The 21,688-nt window shown below is 42.0% G+C and overlaps 1 protein-coding gene across 2 annotated transcripts; it reads right to left on the bottom strand.

Annotated features, from left to right (window-relative positions):
• Positions 1 to 546: 546 nt before the first annotated feature.
• brd4 (bromodomain containing 4) lies at positions 547 to 17,013 on the bottom strand. 2 transcript variants are annotated; one of them, XM_028413006.1, is made up of 19 exons: positions 16,346 to 17,013; positions 11,223 to 11,619; positions 10,470 to 10,607; positions 10,238 to 10,373; positions 9,810 to 10,153; positions 9,311 to 9,685; positions 9,097 to 9,225; positions 8,721 to 8,951; positions 8,173 to 8,399; positions 7,579 to 7,910; positions 7,375 to 7,464; positions 6,898 to 7,287; positions 5,876 to 6,640; positions 5,696 to 5,802; positions 5,453 to 5,603; positions 5,229 to 5,359; positions 4,880 to 5,085; positions 2,776 to 3,058; positions 547 to 2,586 (listed from the first exon to the last, which is right to left on the bottom strand). In XM_028413006.1, the coding sequence occupies exons 1-19, from the start codon at positions 16,441 to 16,443 to the stop codon at positions 2,518 to 2,520; spliced, it is 4,599 nt and encodes a 1,532-aa protein (XP_028268807.1). In that variant the 5' UTR covers positions 16,444 to 17,013; the 3' UTR covers positions 547 to 2,517. The 2 variants fall into 2 exon arrangements, with proteins under 2 accessions (XP_028268807.1, XP_028268808.1); XM_028413007.1 differs by having other exon boundaries at positions 5,235 to 5,359.
• Positions 17,014 to 21,688: the final 4,675 nt, after the last annotated feature.

The following is a 21,688-nucleotide window of genomic DNA, read 5'->3' as shown; positions in this document are numbered from 1 at the left end:
TGAATTATTAGCAATATCTAAGGTACTTTGAGTAGTCAGTGAGTACTGTGAGTACTGTGTTGACATGGAAATTGTTATTAATTCTGCAAAATTAAATGTAATTTTAACTACATGTAAAATCTGAAACATCAACAAAAATACAGGAGAAAAGTACATTTTGTTTATTTTTTTATTTTCTATAAAAGAGATGAGTTTATTCAATGATCATAACAGACTTAATCAGAGACCTCGATAGACCACTCACATACTAAATGATAATCGAGGAAAATGTTGGAAAAACAAAACAAAAACAGAACAAATGTAACACAAAATAAAATACCTGAATAAAGCAAACTCTGGGCTGAGCTGCAGGTCAGCACATTCTCTGTAGAACTCATGGCACATTATGTCCAACAGTTATTGTGTGAAGGAAAAAAAAGGCTAAAAAGGAATGACGTTTTCTTCCCCTTTCAAAACAGTCTAATAATAAAATTATATATTCATATATGGTGGACTTTATAGAAATGAAAAAAGGTGACTTAAGCACAGAAACAAGTTCTCCTTAAGTACTGCTCATGTTTTTATTCTCCTCATCAATAGAATGCTTATCTACATCAGGGAACATGCCTCCTTGCACCACACGCTAGAAAAAAAAAAAAAAAAACACACACAATCACACAGTCGTCCAAATTTACAGTCACACTCACAGACCAGACTCAAACGCTAGTGTGGCAATGCTGAAACATATCTACCTAAAATCTGTTGACTGAACAAAATGAGAAAGTAGTTGTCAGGTGTGTACACTCATAGAAGTCCAGCTAAAACTAAATTTAAAACCCGAATATCGACAACGGGTAAAATATAAAACGCTGTCTGCACGTTTTTTTATTACTTTTTTTTTAAGACAAACTTTCAAAAATCTCCCTCCCCATTCAAATATTACACCTCCCTCTCCCAACTCACCCACTCTCTAACCCCTCTCACCCCCCCACCCTCAAAGTGTAATATAAGCCAACGAGAATTGCAATACAATACAGGCACTGGAGAAAAAACACCATAAGAGACAAGTAGAGAGGACAAGACACATTCAGATTTCATCCCATCCTCAGGGTCCAACAATGTCTCTAACAAACAGAATTAGAACTCACATCCACTATTATCAAACAAGAACAAAGATAGAAACCAAAACCGGTTTTTCAGCATTTTTCATTTCTCAAGTTCTGTAATCTTTTCACTTTGTACTGTTGACGGTGTGCCCTCGAGTGATTTAGGAGACAATTTGATGCAAAAAATAAAAACCTGGGAAAAACTGGGAGCTCTGTCCAGGTCCCACTAACTACTACCTACTAACCTGATTCAAGTAACAGCTACAGAAAGGTGTGAAGTGTTTGTCTGATTCCCCTGATTTCCCCCTTCCTGCCTCCAGCGTGTTCATTGAACCCTCAGAGGGAGCAGCAAGGGGCTGAACAGATCCAGTAGTGTGAATAAGCCAAACGATATGAATTTTACCAACATTGGGTGTAATACAAATAATGGTGCGACACTTGTAGTGAAAACATACTCCAACTAAAGTTTATAAACAACCGGACCTTCCTGTCTCCTGCCGACAAAAATACAAAGCAAGACGAATCAAAATTCTGTTTTTGATAAATACTTGTGGAACTATGATAATGCATATATTCATTTCCCCCCCACTAGCTACCTACCATGGTTTAGGACAAGTAATTTAGCATAAAAGGTACGGGTTGTTTGGCATAGATGTAGCTGGCGGAGTGTGTTGGTGTAAAGATTCAAAGACCTAAAGAGAAAAAAAAGATAGATCCAAAATAAAGAGTTATTGTAGTATAAGAAAATACTTCTTTACAGTAGATACTAGGTGATGAAAAACATCTGCACTGCTCCTAGTCCTGTTTGTAAATGTTATTTGTTTGTCCACGTGTGCAGGCCATACAACATAAGTCTGTTTTACGAAAGAAGTGTAAGGCAAACTGTACCTCCTCTGCTGAGAAATATACATGATTTACAGTATGGAAGTTGCCCCTCCCACCCACGACTCATTTCATGTATTCACTTACAATGAACAAAACATAAAAGACCAGTCTTCTTCACCATCGCAGACATCTGGCAGTTTCAAAACATCTCTGCTCAGTCTGTCAGTACATTATCAGAGCATTTATCGTAGTCAGTGGGATGTCTGTGCCTGTGCACACTGTAAGAATCTGAGTGTGACGAAGGCAGCAGTGCCAACAGGGGTCCTCTCTTTCTCCTGTTATGAGACATCAGGCAGGCAATGCAACATCCCCAGGAAATGACATCCCAAACAACCAGAGCGTGTTCAGTCCACGAGGGCGGAGAGAGCTGTGACCGCCCTGTCACACTGTCCTATGTCAGTCTTAACAGAGCCCGTGGCATATACATACAGACCATGTTCCTGTGTGGTGCATGGTCGCCAGGTCTTTACTTCAGAGTAAGTTTACATCATCCACTCTTTCTTTCTGTTTAGTTTTTTTTGCAGTTACGTTTCAGCTGTTCCACTCCTCAAAACAGGTTCTCTTCAAAGATAGCCATTAAATCACTTTGGAAATTCATGTCAATAGTCGCTGCCATCTGGAGAGAGAAAAGTGTGTCATTTGAATTAGCTACACATAAGCCATTGACAGCAACAATGTAAACATATTTTCATTTCTCACTGTTACTCTTTAAAACAGGCATCTTAGAGAGCCCTCTGTCATCTGTATTACATGTTAAGTATCCTACAGATCTAAAGAGTAATAAGACCAAAAACAATAATCTCACCGCTTCTCGCCTCCTCCTCTCCTGCTCTCGGCGGCGTGCTAGCTCCCTCTGTTGGTCTAATGAGTTTTGTGTTGCAGGCTGAGGAGGTGTGGGGGGTTGAGGAAGCTGCTGAATGGCAGCTGGCTGGGGCTCCTGCTGTGCCACCTGCTGCTGCTGCTGCTGCTGCTGCTGTTGTTGTTGTTGTTGTTGTGAGGGGGGTTGAATATGCTGCTGCTCAAGACGCCTGCGAGGCTCCTCATGCACCCTCCTACTGGGCTCCATCAAGTCTTCTTCATCCCGACCTCTGAGAAGACCAAAAATTCAGACCAGGTGAAATCAAAGGCTTTTCATGCTTCAAAAGAGAAATCATGGCTATGTGAGAGATGTCCTCACAGCTATATATGAGGCCCTGCTGGGTGTGTCTAAAAAATGGACATAGCACTACACTACTATGGCTTGGGTACAATCGATGGGACAATGATGGCTACAAGTTGAAGGAACTTACATACATTTTTACAAGCACTTCTACTTGGAACATCAACTTTAGAAAGCCTGTAGATCAGCCCAATACTCAATGATTTTCTATGACAAGACTGCTTGTTGTAAAGGATTTCTCATGGGATTTTGAGCCTTAGAGGGTTAATTTATGGTCCTGCTGCTTGGTCACTAATAGCACTCAAAATTATAATGCACTGCTCAAAAAAGTAAAATAAAGGGAACACTTAAACAATACAATGTAACTCCAAGTCAATCACACTTCAGTGAAATCCAGTCCAGTTAGGATCAACACTGATTGTGAATCAGTTTCAGCTGCTGTTGTGCAAATAGAACAGACAACAGGTGGAAATGAGAGGCAATTATCAAGACAACCCCTATAAAGCAGAGGTTCTGCAGGTGCTGACCACAGACCATTTCTCTGTTCTCATCCTTTCTGCCTGATGTTTGATCACTTTTGCATTTTGTCAGTGCTCTCACCCCTAGAGGTAGCATGAGGTGGTGTCTACAACCCACACAAGTTGCTCAGGTAGTGCAGCTCATCCAGGATGGCGCATCAATGAGAGCTGTGGCAAGAAGGTTTGCTGTGTCTGTCAGCACAGTGTCCAGAGCATGGAGGAGATACCAGGACACAGGCCAGTACACCAGGAGATGTGGAGGGGGCCGTAGGAGGGCAACAACCCAGCAGCAGGACGGCTCCCCCCTTTTTTGTGCAAGGAGGAACAGGAGGAGCACTGCCAGAGCCCTGCAACATAACCTCCAGCAGGCCACTAATGTACATGTTTCTGCTCAAACTGCCAGAAACAGACTCCATGAGGGTGGTATGAGGGCCCAACGTCCACAAGTGGGGCTTGTGCTTACAGCCCAACACTGTGCAGGGTGACTGGCATTTGCCAGAGAACACCAAGATTGGGAGATTCACCATTGGCGCCCTGTGCTCTTCACAGATGAGAGCAGGTTCACACTGAGCACATGTGACAGACGTGACAGAGTCTGGAGATGCTATGGAGAACGTTCTGCTGCCTGCAACATCTTCCAGCATGACCGGTTTGGTGGTGGGTCAGTAATGGTGTGGGGAGGCATTTCTTTGGAGGCACAGCCCCCTCCATGTGCTAGCCAGAGGTATCCTGACTGCCATAAGGTACTGGGATGAGATCCTCAGACCCATTGTGAGACCATATGCTGGTGCAGTGGTTTCTGATGCATGACAATGGTAGGCCTCATGTGGCTGAAGTGTGGCTGCCGGCCCATTCCCCAGAACTAAATCTAATCAAGCAAACAGATCTGGGATATCATGTCTCGTTCCATCCACCAACACCACGTTGCACCAGGAGTTGACTGATGCTTTACTCCAGGTCTGGGAGGAGATTGTTTTAGTGTTCCCTTTTTTTGAGCACTGTATTTTTTCCATATATTTTTTTAATGAATCAAGTCCTTCCATTGCTGTGTCCTTGGTGTTGTTCGGCAAAATGGCCACTAGATGGCAGATTACATCACTTTACAATCCAGAGGATCTTATTTTCTAGGCCACTCACACCACTGTAAACCCACACAGACATTTTCTATTTTTCTATAACATGCCTATTTCCTAAAGCATTTTTTGACAAAATGTGTAAGCCTTTTTTCTTACCGCAGTTTGTCCTGCTCTCTGCGTAGCCGGTCTTTTTCCGCCTGCTCAGCTTGGGCCTTCAATGCTTTCTCCCTCTCTTCTTTCTCCCTTGCAACACGACGGAACTGCTCAAAACTGTCACTCGATGACTTCACAGCTGATAATGGTGTAGATGTGGACTTTTGTGCCAGGCTGGCCCATGAGCCCATACTCTTCAGTTTCACATCCTGAAGGAATGGACACAGAAACAGGATGAAGGGGATATAAAGACCATGGCGTCTGTTTTGTATTTATATTTCAAACTTTTTGGGTGTGAAGTAACACACAAAGAGGGAGGTATAAAAATCTGAAACCTGACTTTGGCACCTACCTGTACCTTTTTAGGTGCAGTGGGAGTCTTGCACTCCTGCTTGAACTTATCCTTGTCTTGCAGAGAGGTGGGAGGCCCGCTGGGCTCGGAGGAGCGGATGACAGGTTGTGAGCTGTCCATCAACTTTACATCTGCTCAAGACAGAAGTACACGCAAGCATAGTCAGTATCTTGTGCAATTTGTGTTTTAATGCAAAGGCAAAGGTAAAACAAAGGATTTCTCACTCTGTTGGCCGTGCCCAGGCTGAGAGGGCTTGCTGTCAGGATGTTTGTGATGCTCTGGTCTCATTGCAGGATTAAATGGCTCTCCTCTCATCACTGGTGATGGAGGAAGTTTCTCCTCCTTTATTACAACTTGGTTTCCAGGCGGCCTCTGCTACATGGCAAGCAAATGGAGTCAAAGTCAGACACTATGTAGGCCTCAACACTCACCAAGAATACAGAATCTCGTCAGTGGAGGTTTCTCACCTTTTTGGGCTGCATGTTGTGAGGTGGAGACTGATGTGCCACAGGTGGATACTGGGGAAGTTGTGGGGAATGCATCATGAGAGGAGATGGGTTGTCCCTCATATGACCTGTCAACAGAAGGTATGGAAATAAAAATTGTTTTTTTACCCACAGTATTTTGTCTCATCTTTTCAGACCTACCAGTGCTGTAAGGATCAGCCTTGATTGGCCGAGGGGAGGGCTGCTCTTGCTGCTGATGGATGATTTGCTGTGCTTTGTTGGTGGGCATGGATACTTTGTGTTGTGATCCCTGGGACTGACCAGTGAGTCCAGGACCCTGCTGGTAGTTCAATTGCTGCTGTTGTGGTTGTGGTTGTTGCTGAGTGTGCTGCATGTGACGAGCCTGGTGTGGGGGCATTTGTTGGGGCAAGGGTTGATGTGATGGGGCAGGCGGTGGCTGGGACTGAACAGTGATCTGGGGAGGAGGGAGAGGAGTCTGAGAAGACAGCTGAGTTTGTCCCTGGACAGACTGCAGGAGAGAGGTCTGTCCCGGCTGCTGCTGCTGTTGATGGCGCGCCTGTGCCTGAAGCGTCTGCATGGACTGCTGAGGCTGACGGGCTTGCTGGAACTGCTGTAGATACAACTGTACTTGGTTTAAAGGCGTTGTAGACCCTGGTTCCTCATCATCTTCCAGCAGCATCTGGGGAGGCTGGGAAGACAGCAGCCCCTGGGGTGTAAGTGTTGGTGGTGACATGGGCCGCTGGTGCTGAGGCTGAGGAGGGTGGAGGATCTGCGAAGACAGCTGATGCTGTGGTGGTGCTGACTGGGGCTGAAGCTGCTGTGGTTGCTGCTGCAGGGTTTGCTGTGGTTGGGGTGGCACTGGTTGTTGTTGAGGGAGTTTGGGATGAAGAGGTGCTGCCTTGTGACTGGGCCGAGAAGGCTGCTGAGGCATGGAACTGTGTAAGGCTAGAGTTGCAGGAAAAGTAAAGGGGGAAAAGTTGTAATTAATATATTAGCTAATTTGTCAGAAATGTATCACCTGCTGTTTTTTTTAATTTTCTGATTGGCATAAAGTGGCTGTACAACAATATTCTGTGCTCTGCATGGAAACTGCTATACTCTGTAGAAGCAATTAGTCTAGTCACAGCTGGAAAAAAAACACAAGTCTAAGTAGCCATTTGTACTGGACCTGTCAAAAGTGCAGCCCCTGCATATAATCTTACCTGGAGATGGGAGGACGGGATGCTGGTTGAGGAAGGGGTGTGTCTCAGGGGACACCGGCCCAGCAGAATGAGCATTGAGGTGTGGAGGAGCAGGTGAGGAGGAATTGCCTGTGTGGTGGGACAGATGCATAAGGGGCTGGCCGAATGGTGGCAGAGACTCAAAGCTAGTCTCTAGTAACTGGGAAGACTCCAGAGCAGCAACAGGGGGTGCCATGAAGCCTGCAGGAGATGGCTGATGCTGCTGCTGAAGCTGCTTCATCTGACTGTTGGACTGGAGGCCCACAGCTTGGGACTGAAGCCCTGGCTGGGATGGGCCAGTCTGCAGATGAGGATGGGACTTCTTCCCCTCCTTAACAGATTGGTTTTTCTTTTTTGGCTGTTTCATCATTCCTGAAAAACAGAATTGGACCGATTGTGAGTTGGATGCTTGTTTTTTTGAATAAGAAAATTTGGATAGTCAAATTTGTAGCAACTCACCCTCAGCCTCGCTCTCTGAGCTAGAGCCACTGCTCTCAGAAGAAGATCCTGTTTTTTTGGAGGCGACAATGGACTCTACAGTCTTCTCAACTACAAACACAACAACTACATGTTCATAAATGCCCAATATACAGCATGGTAATACAGTGTAATTTCACATTTCATTATTACACAGCTATCTGTGCTGATTTCATAAAGACTTACCTGGAACCTTTTTCTTCTTGCGGAGGCAGGAAGACACATATCTCTCCAGCTCACGCAGAGTGGAAGGCTTTAGCGTTTCAAAGTCTATCTCAATCTCATCAGGGTTTGAGTTTTTGAGTGAAGGCTCTCTGGACTGGATAATATGCACCACACGGCCAAGCTTGTCACCAGGAAGCTTGTTGATGTCCAAGCTTAGCTGCCTCTTCTCCTCATATGTCATAGGCTTGCACTTTTCCCCCGTGACTGAAGATCCAGTAGCTCCCAAATCATCCTCCATACTGGGAACTGGCTGCAGGATGGAGGGGTGATTGCTTTTCATCCCCTCCTTTTTACTACAGAGATAAAATACAGAAAGTAGAAATGATTGCTATATGTAATGCTATAAATTTATTTAGTAACCTTCCGACAAATGGCACTTGAGGCTATTTTTACAATGACAACAGACCAACATCAACATCTACAGTACAAGACATAATAAAGATTAACTTTAATATTAATATTATGTGTAATTTGTGTAACATGAGGTTGATACTTATGAGCTTGATACTTATATCAATGTTTGGCTCAACTGCAAGGAGAAAGTTTAGTACTGACCTGGTTTTCTTCTTGGATACAATCTCTTTGTTGTTATTGTTACTGGTCTTCATCTTCTTCAGCTGGGAAACAGATGTAGCATCCTGAATCTCATCCACAAGGCCAGGCATGCCTCCTTTCTTCTTATGCTTATCTTTCTTCTTCTCTTTCTTTTCTTTCTCTTTTCTCTTTGGTTTGCTGGCTTGTGGTTGGGACAGGGCGGCCAGCTGCTCATGAACAGCCTTCAACTGCATGAACAGAGATTAAAAACAGTTTTCAACAAAGATTTATCAGAGCTGGACAACAACTGTGCTACCACCACAAATCTTCCTTGTTTGCTGGGATTACTTCAAAGATGGGCTCTCTGTGAACTCATACACTGCATATGTGTTTGAAGGACATTAAATCTTGGATGCTACTGAACATCATACATTTTAATGATTCTAAGTCTGAGGTGATGGCATATGGACCCAGCTCTGCAGGTGTTGCCCTTGTAGATCTGAACAATTTAAAATTGTTTTGTTTTACTATATTCTTAGTGCGCTATAAATAAAGTTGCAGTTACTGACCTGTTCCTGGAGTTCTGCCAACCTCTGGGCTCTCTCCTCTTCAGAGTCATCGGTAGAAGACTCAGACTCAGAGGATGAGTCACTGGAACTGTCTGAGGATGAGGCAACATGGGCCAAAGAGGGCTGAGGCTTCACAGGGGCTGGATGGTGGAGCGTTGGAGCTGGAGCAGAAACTTGAGGTTTGCTTTCGGGTTCATCTGGCATCTTGGCGAAACGCATCTCAAAGACATCCTATAAAATCAAAAGCAACAAACAGGACAGAATCAAACACATTAATCTGAACAACAATTAAAACACAGCCAAAATGAACAAGTCTGTTACCAGGTAATAAACAAATATATAGAACAGTAACCCTGTGGCTTGTGTGTTTGTGTACCTGTAGTTTGCGTGCCATTGCTACCACCTCATGGTCTGGTGGATTATATTTGTAACAGTTGGAAAACATTAATCGTACATCAGCAGCAAACTCCTGGGGGTCCCGGTATTGTCTGTTATCCAGCTTGATCTATTAAACACATCAGTGATGTTAATTACGTTGGGTTCCTAGAATGCCACAATATCAGTCTCTGCTATTGCTAATGAGAACATACCTTGACGGTACTGAGGTCCATTGGATGTTTGATTATATCGTGATAATCGTGCAGTCCCAGAGCCTCCACATCAACAGGTTTGTAAAATGGCCAGGCATAAGCAGTGTGTTTCTTTGACAGCATATCCCTAACCAGACCAGCACAATATCCTAGTTGATCCTGTGGTTTGGGGCTAAGTCCCCCACTTGGTCCACCCCCCATGCCTATGTGATGCTGAGAGTCTGGAGCCTCCTTCTTTATCAGTTTTGTAGGTCGGGTGCTCTCTCGCCTGGGTAATGTCTTCCCAGACTTGGATTCTGCTGGTGAAGACTCACTCAGTTGGTCGTTTGCTGTGGGTGTTGTAGTGTCTGCTTTCCTTTTTTGGCTCTTTCTTTGCTATAGAGCAGTAAATACAAAAACAGGACAAAGAAAGGACAAAGTGGAAAAGACTATTAGGGTGAGATTTCAAAATGTAATAAGCACATCCGTTTAAACATACTCCCCTGTTTAAGTCACTCACTTTGGTCATAGTTATAGAGTTCTGTAGTAGGGGGGCAGCACTCTGGATGGATGCTGGGGGAAGGGAGGTCTGAGGTCCAGGGTGAGGCACAGAAGTCATGATAGGAATTTGAGGAGCACAGTCTGCTTGGCCAAGGGAGTAAGGAGCTCCAAGCTGTGGTGCGTGGCTGGGTAACGTTGGGGGCATATGGGGTGGCAGGGCCTGCATCAAAGACTGGGGAGGTAGTGAAGGTGGGCCCTGCACCGGTCCTCGAGTCTGCTGTACTGCCGAGAAGTTTGACAGACCACGTGTTTGAGGAGTTGTGGATAAAGTATCAATGATGGCCCCTGGTTTCATGTTTAGACCTTGGTGAGGGAACAAGACGCTTTGATAAATATAGAGACTTGTATAGAAAATGTATAAAACGCAAAACAGGCTGTTACACATACCCGATTCTCTCCGGCCACGCCCTCGACCCTTTCCTGTCATGACAACAATCTCAATTTCTTCCTGAGGCATTTCTGTAACCTTTTGGAGGAAAGCCTTCTCCAAAGCCTCAGCCATTAAGACTATGTCATCTCCAGACTGCAGAGGGAGACAAACACTCTTAGTCAACACGGAAGCATATTACATTTTTATCACATTATTGTAACAATGGCTCCGGTGTACAACTAACTTTACCTTGTTATATATGTAGCAGTTGGTAAACATTGTGTTGAAGTCTTGGATACATTCTTGGGCATTCTGGTAGTAACTGTTCTCAAGCCTTTTTTTGATTGTTCCCATATCCATAGGGTTCTTGATTATTGTGTAGTAGTCCTGAAATGGTTGCACAGAAGAATGTCACCAACGAACTCTCAGCTTGTAAACTTTAAGATGGAGTCACATCATTAACTGGTATGCACATATTGTCAATTATACTGAAATTACTTATTTGTTACTCAACATGTGCTCACTCGTCAAGCCAACTTTTCAGATTGTGGATGCATGGACACTGACTAATGTCTGCTTTTTGACAGGTCATTTTCAACACTCACAGTCTGCAACCAGTTATGCTTCAGCACAATAAAGGACAGCCATCTCCATGCCACTAATGTGTAAATAACCATGTTGGAACACATGGTCAGGAGTGGCATATACAGTATGATGTATTAGCATAACTCATAGTGCAGATTTCTGCAAGTCTGTCTCTTATGACAACCAAATAAGAGACTGATTGTCGTTTCTTTTAGCTTACCATGCACTTATCTCTTTGCAGAGTTAAAAAAGAAAAAAATTAGACCAACTACATAACTGCTCACACATAAAGAAGTCACAGTTAAGAATATATGGGTGTAAGGCTGGAATATGCAGACACTGAAAACCTGTGGGGAGTTTGTAAGAGATGCCAAATGGGAGTATGAACATTTTGAGGTATACATGACCAGTACTTACAGGCAGGTTAAGTTTGAGTGCATCCACTGGTGCATGAAACGGCCAGGCAAACTGGTGTTTCCAGAGGGTTTTCACCACCACCTTCAGCAGGTATTGCAGCTGATTGGTCTGGCGCTTTGGCCTTTCAGGATTGATGTACTCAGGGGCACAGGGATTGCCCGTTTGCTGGGCCTGCCCCTGGCTGCTGCTGCTGCTGCCCGACATCTGCGCTGTGTCCAGACCGTCCCCCATTCTTACAGGGCAGAGTATGGGCTGGTGCCCCAGTGTGGGAGCGAAAGTGGGAGCTGGAGCAGGGACAGGGGTAGTGGTGTTGGCAGGACACCAGTTCAGTCTTGGCCCCGGCACAGACTCCACTGACAGAGCACCACTGATCCCATTGCACTCCTCGCTGGACTCTCTGGAAAAGAGCATACTGCCATTAGAGTAAATATAAACACCTTCCTAATAAAAATAAAAAGTTGACATTGTTTTATTCAAATATTTCACGTTTAATTGTTAGTTAGATCTCTGATGTTGATCTAATTGTAAATAAACAAAATAAATGGTGGCAGAAAAATAGCATCCATCTCCTGCAGGACATTTTCTGCTTATGGTTTATTAACAGGTCAGATGCAGGGCAGCTAGATAAAACTAAATTTTATCTCTAGACATTAAGGTTTATATATGAAATAGGAATTAATATGCCCTGCCTGTCAATCTACTCTATGTCCAGGAGCACCTGGATTATATAAAAAAAACTAATGTGAGATGAACAGAGAATATTGTTGTTGTTTGGTCCAACTGTTTTTTAAGGATCCCCCCCGTCGAATGGCTGAAGAAGTCAGAAGGATGTGGGTGGACAGGGATGGAGAGTGGGGGTAAGCATTAGTATCATCTGGCAGCTACGCTACACTTCCACTACACACTCAGTGGTACACACAGCTTGCTTCCAGGTAGCCAGGGATATTACTTTCATACAGGGTGTTACGACTAAAACAAGGACAAACGATTATCTAGAAATACTCAACTAAAAATAGACTACCAGCCACAGTGTTCTTAGGGAAAACAGCACAGATCATAAGGGTGCCGAAGCCTGTATAAGAAACAAGTTAGACTTCCAGTCTTGCACCCTGAAATCAACACCCACAACAGGTCCTTGAAAGATAAACACACAACACTGTATGGATCTGTGACTAATCTCATTCCTGATGAGTCATTTTCTGAACAAAGGGAAGCAGTTTGTGCGCCACATGATCACTGTCTTGGCCTCCCTGAGGCACTCACCCAATACGTTGGAGAGACTAACTGGCCTAACTAATATCCTCAATGACCACATGTGATAAGAAACAATGCTGATCTTACTGAGACAGTGGTTGGAGGCAAAAAGTACAAGGTATAAGTATAAACAATATAGAAAAAGCACAATTTCTCTAGACTGAAGAGTACAAATATTCATGAGTAGCACAGTAAACAAAACTTGTAAGGGCTGGGTAAAAAAACACTTATACACTTAATATTTGAATGTTTTTGCTAAACAATCTCAATTAAGAGATTATAAATTGGCAATAATTAAATATCATGATTACCATTCATACAAAAGTAACAGACTGTTTTGTAAAATGCTCCTCCAATATAGACCCTTTTGCAAGAACACAATAAGACAGCACACAATATTACAGGTGTTTATAATAGTGTTTCTGTGACCTGACCAAACAAGAATGACAACTACTGACTAACTTATCAGGAAGTCTGGCTATGTACTCAGGGGAATAAACTCAAAATAGCATGCCCTTACTGCCATCATGAAAAGCCTGCAATCACAACAATAACAAGAGGTGCCATTGTCATTTTTGCAAAGTACCAAATGTTTTTTAATTAAAATTCTTCAACCAGAGATAAGAGCAAATTGCTTGACTACGGCAGGGTACAACCGGTCTCCCACAGCAAGCAGGTAAACACCAACACTGCACCCAAACAAATAGAAGAAAACTGCAGAACAATGCAGAGTAACATTTTGATGAGAATGGCAATACACACATGCATTGCCCAACTCCTCCTCCACAGAGATATAAAAACATCAATCTCATATTAACTCATCATTGTTTTCTTCCAATAACTAGTTATATTCCTAATCTGTCACCTAGAAAACAGAAGAGAGACAATTTGAAATCACTTTTAAGTTGGATGCTGATGATAAACCAGTCTACTGGGGACAAAATCAATCAGTCTGAAGTGAGTAGGTAGTCTTTACTAAAAACTTGGTCAGGTAGAGGACAAGTGACTGAGTTCGAAGCAGACACAGAGCAGCAGAAGCTTTCTACAAGAACAGAGTCAAAAGGGTAGCCATGATATGAGCTTGCTCCAGCTGGTGCATAGTTCTGCTGTGTGGAGCAAAGTCTCCTCACATACGCACACACACTCCTGCCAGATGGTCCTCAACGGCTCATTAACATCAGTGACAAGCACTCTCACACTGTGACTATCATTGACATTAAAGTACTGTAACAATGTAACAAAGTGTAAACAAACTTCTCATAACACAGACACAGATGCAATTAAACAGGGAAAGAGCTCTTGTGGGATTTGGGCACTACAGTACATGCAATCAGTATATTTGACGAGACAATGCTGATGATGTGGTTTTTTTTTTAATGACATTTACTTGCCCATCTTTGCACACTTCAGTCGCACTCATCAAACCATTGATAGTCTAACACATGTGTATAGGATATTATATTACAAGAGAATGGAATAATAAACAACACAATAAAATGCTTTGTAATGGCAAATATGGTCAGGTATAGACTCTTATGAATTGCACACAAAAAATGCATTTTGTATCAACAGTTCACTTAAGTCATAATTGACATGTAAGTCAATAACAAGTGTCATCGTCGAACTACATCAAGAAATGTAGCTCTGGTGTGTTTATGCCTAGTCTGTGCTAGGTTCGAACTACTTCTCAACACTGGTGGAGTAGTGGATTGACTCCATGGTGCATAATTGTTCATTACTCTGCCCTTCACTGAGTTAAATGACCTCAAGGCCAGAAAACACAAATACATGTGATTATAAAACATAAGATCATAAGGGGAGCGGCCACAGGATCTTATGATTATATGTTACTAATATTCACAGTCTATATATTGTATCAAATGTTAGAATTACTCTTAATGACCTGCAGTCCAGGTGAAACAGCATTGTTGGCATGTGAGACAAATGAAGTCTGCAGAAGCCACAACACAAGGTCAATCAAGAGGTTCACTTCCTGCTGCAGCATGACCCACAATGCTTTCAGCTCTGGAATAACAGTTGACCTTTAACCTGACCATACATCACCGCAGACTGCTGTGGAATGTTTTCTGGGGAGGAAATGGTCCTGGTCTCATACTAGGAAATCTGGGCTTGTGTGAAGCTTTAAAATGACTGTCCAACATGTTTTTTCTAATGTAGGCCTGTAGATTCCACTTGAGGCCCTCCTAAGTGTCAGTGTGGCCTGTGTATTGCCTAAAAGCAAAGAAATAAATATTTAATGGAACTACAGTGACGAGGCCAAAAAAACCACTCCCTGTTTATTCACTAGTCTTTTCACTCTTTCATAAAATCACCGTACTCTCTTCTCCAAGGAGGAGCTCCACTACAACGCTAACTTCACCCAGTATACAACAACGTATTGATTCCATTGAAATGCTGATTCTTTGGGCTTTGGAAGTCTTTGCTGTTAGTATCTTAGATTTGATGCTCGATGAAGCCCATAAGGGTGTTTTGTGTTGGTATTGTAAACTCCTCGATATTGTGAGCTCACTAAGTCTAAGTGAGCAATTATTTCAGGATAAGTCAGAATGCTGAAAAGGTACATTTAGATATATATAACACTATTTTTTATAAATCTTGAAATGTACACCAATAATAAATAGGACATAAAAATGAATAATACAAAAAGTATTGTAACCTAACAACGGTAAAGATAGATTAAACAACACTGTGATCAATTAATAATAAGTGGTACTGCACTAAGTTTGGCACCAACAAAAACATTGATGACCACATACCAAAGATTACAGTCAACGGTCAACTTTACCTATATCATCTGACCAACTGTCTCGTTGGTATATTAAACTCAAGAGAGTAATAATCTCTGGGTAATCTGGTAGGCTAAACAATTTCAAACCATAACTTGAAATGTTTGCATCATTTGTGAATGACATCTGATTAATGTAATAATTACTGCAGTGTCAGTTGTTTCAATAAAAACATTTCAAGGAAAGAAATGTATGTACCTTATGTAAGTATCTTTGAATTGTTGCTTCAAGGGGAATAATTGTTGCTGATGTTTCTATGGTAACTCTCCAACACTTCTTGGCCGGTGCACTGTATTTTTTTTTCTATTCAGTGGGTCCAAATCCTTGTTTTGAATGGCTACCAACTGAATAGTAACTGCACATGACCTGTACTACGTCAGATTTTCTTAATGCAAGAAAAGTAAAACATTAGTGTTTGTTTACATCCGTCTTACAGGCTTTAAAAGGAGACTTAATTCAATCTGATAAAATAGTTTTACCTCAATATTTTCTTGAAAGACTGAAAACTTTCAACAAGTTCACTGAGTGTTGATTACAAGCACCCACAGTGTGAGTCAGAGCATGAGCGCACAAATGGACTCAAATAGACTAACCATGAGTCAGGCATTTAACAGGAAGAGGCAAGAATCATGTCAGTTCTTTCAAGTTAAACTTCCAGCTGGCACGGTTAAGTGAGCCAAACCCTGCCAGGAATAAGGAGATATTTCTACTACTGCCACACACAGCCTCACTCTTTCCCAATAGTCCCCTTCCCCCAAACCCCCCCCCCTTTTCTCTCCAGGAGGTAGGTTCATGGCTTCTGGCTGAAATCTGTATAACAATACTATTCTCAACACAACGACGAAGACATAAGATTCTAGATTGGGGTACTGGGCCATGTAAAACTACAGATAGTTCTAACCACAAGAATCACAACTCCAGCTGGTCTTGATTTTTTTTCTCCTCAGCATTTAAACCATGTATCTAAATTAAAACATTTTTTACGTCTTAGTAAAGAAATCAGTGACTGTAAAGTTAAACTGCTACGTTTCGAGGAAAATCTAGCCCACCAGATAACATTACCTTTTCACAGAGACCGAGTGTGCAATTTTTTCCAGAAGGGCATCCAGTTTTTGAAAATCCAGCAAATCGTTTGATTTGGCATGCATCTTGTAATCCATTTATGAAATCTACTAAACAAAAACAGAAACCAAAAGCCAGAACGGGGCACAAAAAGAAATATATTGAAGTTTGTTTTTCCTCTTCTCTCATTCAAAACATAAAAGAAATTTCTTCTTCAGGCACCAGTATGTATCCAAAAATCCCACAGAACACGGTGAGTAATCCTTAGTGTAGTCCAAGCAGAGTTTGAGGGTGGCTGTTCCAGGAAAAGGGCCCAGCCTGGAAACAGTGGGCCCAAGCGGGGAGGAGAGGCTGTTGGAAACCTACAGCCGGCAGGCTGTGTTAGCTGTGTGAACCGGTCCTCTCTCTACCCCATCCCCCTCTCAGCAGTACAACGGCCCAGTTGCCACAGGCTCTTCGCTCCATTGTGTGTCCTCTCCAGGGCCTCCACAACTTACATGGACACAAGCAGCAGGCAAGAGGTGTACAAGGAGGAGAGGGGAAGGTGAGAGAGAGGAGAGGGCTCCAATACAATCCAGGAGGAGCACTTTATTCCTCTAGCTCGCTCTCTCACCCTCTCTCTAGCACAGGCAGACCAGCATGCAGTTACTCAACAGTAAAAATGGCTCTGCTGCTTCCTCATTCAGCAAAGCCTCAGCCCACACACACCCCTCCCTCTCTCTCCTACGCGCCTGCTCATTCCACCCCTCCCCTCTTTCCCCATCAATAGCTCGAGGTCCTTGCTCTCTTTTCTCTCTCACTCTGTTACACCTTAACACCCCACCCCCTTCCTGTCTTTTTCTCCGTCCATTTCATCATGCCCCACCCCCACCCACTCTCCTTCCTTAGAGTAATCTTGTAGACACCTTCCCCCACCAATTTAAGGGCTCCCTTATTTGCACTCTGTCCTCTTGTCATCTAGCAGCAAGACTTCATATTGTTGCTGACCTACTCGATATGAAAAATGTTCTTTGGCTTCACAAACTGTTGAGGTCATTTCAGTACCATTACTACACTGTATTAGCAGCAGGAAGTACAAAAGAGTTTCAATTTGTAAGACTGACTGTGATTGCATTTTCTACTTACAAGAGACAAATTTAATTTAGGATATGACTGCATCATTTGTCATTTTAGTAAATATATACCAGGTAGCAATTATAATAACCAGAATTCAAAAGTACTGACACTGCCAGAAAAAACATATTTTTGTGTGATGATGAATGAATCAGGCAACATTTGTTAGGACAGCTGCCACGGTGTCCAGGCTTTTAATATTAATAGACAGATGTGATATACATAGACTGTTTACCCTGCACCCTGTCGTCCACCTTAATTCAAAATGCTGCGTCTTAACCCTGGTAAAGAGATACTATTCTGTCATACCATTAAAAACAACTTTATCCTGCCATCCTCTGTTGTAGGTTGTTTGAGGTCTGAGTGAATGTTTGCGAGTGCAAAAAGAACAAACGACAAGAGATTTCACAGTGTTGTAGTTGGCACATTATTGATCCTGCTAATGACCCTGTTCAGACTTGTCACTTGGGGAAATTGAATTCGGATAGATTTTAAGCTAGATACGTTCAGACCTATTTTCAAATATCGCATAAATGCGTCCGCGCTAAATCCAGCTGTGTTGTGCTGTTCAGATTGAGTAAAAAAAAAATCACTACACAAGGGGTCAATGTTGCATAGTGTTATTAACTCTCCCATTGATACTACAGGTACGCCCCAAGGCATGTCTCATAAACCTAAAACTATCTAAATCTCCTGTCCCCAGCTATAGGCAGGAAACAAACATGATACAAACATAATTACAATTATTCTGAAAAAGAAGATAATCTGCCTAAGCTGTTAACATAAGCAATATGTTCTTATTCACATCCACTCATGTTATTACCTGGTTACCTCTGGTTATTACCTGTATCCTTCAAATAACATCTGCCTATTTTTTATATCCAAAAAACAGTTGAATTAGGCATTTCCCCTTCTGAAATAGGAAAGGGTGAATAGCAAACCATCATGTTTCCATAATCCTCCTAATATTCTCCTAATACCAGCATATCCCACATTAACACAGAAGATATAACAAGATAATAGCAGCCTGTTTTTAAGAGAACCTAACCAATTAAGAAGCCTCTGGGATGGTGAGTGGATACTACAGTATATTATGCTGACATTGACACAAAATAATGCATCAGTGTTAAGTGTTCACAATATGTCTAGCCATGTGTACATGCATAATTTACACAATCAGAGGCAAAGACAAACCAATTTTAGGGTTAATGTGCATGCATACAGGCACACACACACCCACACTTTCCAAATTGGTCAGATGTCAAAATCTCAAGAGATCATGCAAGAACCAACTCGTGCAATGTATAGTTGTCAGGTGACTGGTGGGTGCACTGCATGATGTCCGTTTTCCCAAATAAAACAAGAGGCAGTACTTCAGTGCAGTAGCCAGGCAGTGATGTTGTCCTCACAGACCCACTTCCCTGTCCACGTGCCATATGCACCATTCCCTGAAACAATACAGCAGCTGCCAGAGTGACAAAGCTCCGACCTACAGCAATTCAGAGAAGGCCAAACCGATGGCCCTGTCACTGGATGGGTGGGGGGAGATCGTATTCAGTCACAAGGAAGAAGGGAGGAAGGGAAGATAGTCAGAGGAAGGGGAAAAGCAAAGGATTGCTTTCAGACTGGGGGTTGGGTCATAGGAAGAGGCAGCAGTACACACAAACTGAGACTCTGGAAGGAAGTCTGAGAGTGCTTCCATTAATCAGAGTACTGGAGCAGCCAAAATCTACAGGGACCAACAGTGGAGAAAAAGGAGAACGGCAATTTGCAATGTGTGGCATTCACTTGTGAATATTTGGTTTGTGCCAAATAATACATAAATGTACTGAAAAACATACTTTGTGGTTATAATGAAACATTTTATTATATGGCTATCTAGTTTGCAGTATATTTTGTTTCCACTTGCTAGTCAACAACCTAACTTTCGGACATGTTTTCTATCATTGTACTTTTTTACTTCTTAACCCATAACAGGTGCCATTATAATAATCACAGCTATTGGTTGGTTGCTTTGACATTACTTCCTGTATAAAGCTAATATGACGGCAACATGGAGGGAGGGGACAAGAGGGGGCAGAGAAGGAAAGCCAGTACAGGAAGGATTCCCATCATTATGTCAGCTGTACTAAAGCACCAGACATCTCTTTTTAAGCACATTAAATCTTTGTGTTGGATATTTTACTGTCAATGTGCTACACGTTTGTCCCTACATAGAGCTTTTCCAAGGTAGTCTTCCATCAGCAATATAGACACAGACTTCTAGCAATTCATATTCCACAAAACGTTGATGTCTCTAGTCTCAGTCCAACATACATAAACACCGCAAGTAACAATAGAAAGGTCAATACGACAACAGGGTTCCTTTCTGGAGAAAGGCAAAATTTGCTCCTTTAAGTGATGCTAAATGTCTACAGTACTATTCTGTTGATTAAAATGTTTAACTACTGTATATAATGAATCAATCAAATCCATCAGATTATGTCTGGGAATGACTAAAAGTAATCCAGAACATAAACCTACCCTCATCCCTATAGTAATTTCATCTTATTTTCAGGGATAGAGGTTTAGATGTTCTTGCCATTGCTTTGCAGCTGTGGCTCACTTGAGCACAGTATTATTTACAGTTAAAACCTGCTGACTGTTCCTTTTAAAAAACCCTAAAAACCCTGTTGACTACCTGACAACATGAGAACATAGTTTAGCAGGGGACACAACAAGTGAGCAAAACAGAAGAATATATAGGAAAAACATGTGCATGGTGGACAGACACAGACAGCAGAATGGTGATTCTACGTCAATGCTATGTTAACAATGCTCACTTTATCGTCTTCAATACACAGGCATTCACATAGGCCATTCATGTTCTTGTGCCTAGTGTAATGTTATTAAAGCTGTGCAATTCCTATTCCCATTCCAGGCTTAAATGACTGTCAGATATTATTAAGCATAACTCAGCTGTATATGTATAAAGATATCTTGCTGCTAATGTAAATGTGTGATCTTTCATAAAGACCAGTCAACTCCTAACCAACAAACTAACCAGTGGTTCAGTGGGTTAGGTATATTTTACACAAACCCACAGTTCCTCCAGTGCTTTATCTATAACCAAATATTTTTGACAAACATAAATAGATGTGTTTTATAGATGTTTGTTGTTACCAGGAAGTGGAGCAGGTTATGTGACAGAGGATGTTAACCTATAGTGACCGTACTGTGCTTAGTTGCTACATGTAGGTAGACATGTAGGTCTTTATGTTGGCCCTGCTTTTATTATGAGCAACATGCCTGAATGAATTCCATCGTGTACACTTTGAAAGTGTAGCTACTTGTTCAATCCTAAAAGAGAAAGATAACTGGATAAAATTGAACTATCAGCTTTGTTTGTACAGGATTATTTTTACCTGTGGACGTCTCATTGTGCATTTGCAAGAGATTTGTGAAGTCTATTACTCAAACTGACTTTATCCTTGTTACATAGAAGACTGTGATATAGATCTACTGAGCCTCTTTATAGACAGTTACGTTACTTAATGCTGTCGTATATCAATCGTACCATTCATCCATCAACACTTTGCCCTTTTGATCATTTTGTGTGTAGCAACACAGGCCACCTTAAGTTATTATTTGCAATCTTAAGCAGAAAAGAAGCTTGGCAAAGATGCAGAGAAATGAAGAAAAATATATGTTTCAAAAAATACAGACACACTGATTTACACGGGACTAATATCACTGGATCTCTGTCTTAGGCAAACGATGTTAGCTAATTTGCAGCAATCTAAATTTTAGCAAGGGAATAAGATCCCAGATAACCTCCACAATATACCAAAAATTCCCATGTACAAGAATTTTGAAAATATTGAGTTATTGTGAGGGAGGATATAGTGTGGATTGGTTTTCATAAAACGATCTGGTGTGGGTAAAACTTTACAGACCTGCCCATTCCTAATAAAGAGACACATGTAAGCATCACCGTTTTCTGAGGGATGAAACTGTTGCATCTGAGAATTCACGTTGAGGCAAGTTCCCAACGAATCAATCAATTATATTTGAAGTGACAATGAACTGAAATATGGTGAATAATACTGTAACATATAAGACCCTAAATACCACAGTATAATAACACATTCTTAATGCGTCTAAAGAGAAACTATTGGGGAGATAGTTGTAAAAGCCCTATGACACTCATGCAAGAGTACTAGCAAACAAAACATATATTCACACAGTATA

The sequence above is a fragment of the Parambassis ranga genome, chromosome 8 (genome assembly GCF_900634625.1).
Source record: "Parambassis ranga chromosome 8, fParRan2.1, whole genome shotgun sequence".
Lineage (NCBI taxonomy): Eukaryota > Metazoa > Chordata > Actinopteri > Ambassidae > Parambassis > Parambassis ranga.
The sequence above is the reverse complement of the archived record's forward strand: the minus strand, read 5'-3'. Positions and strand labels throughout refer to the sequence as shown.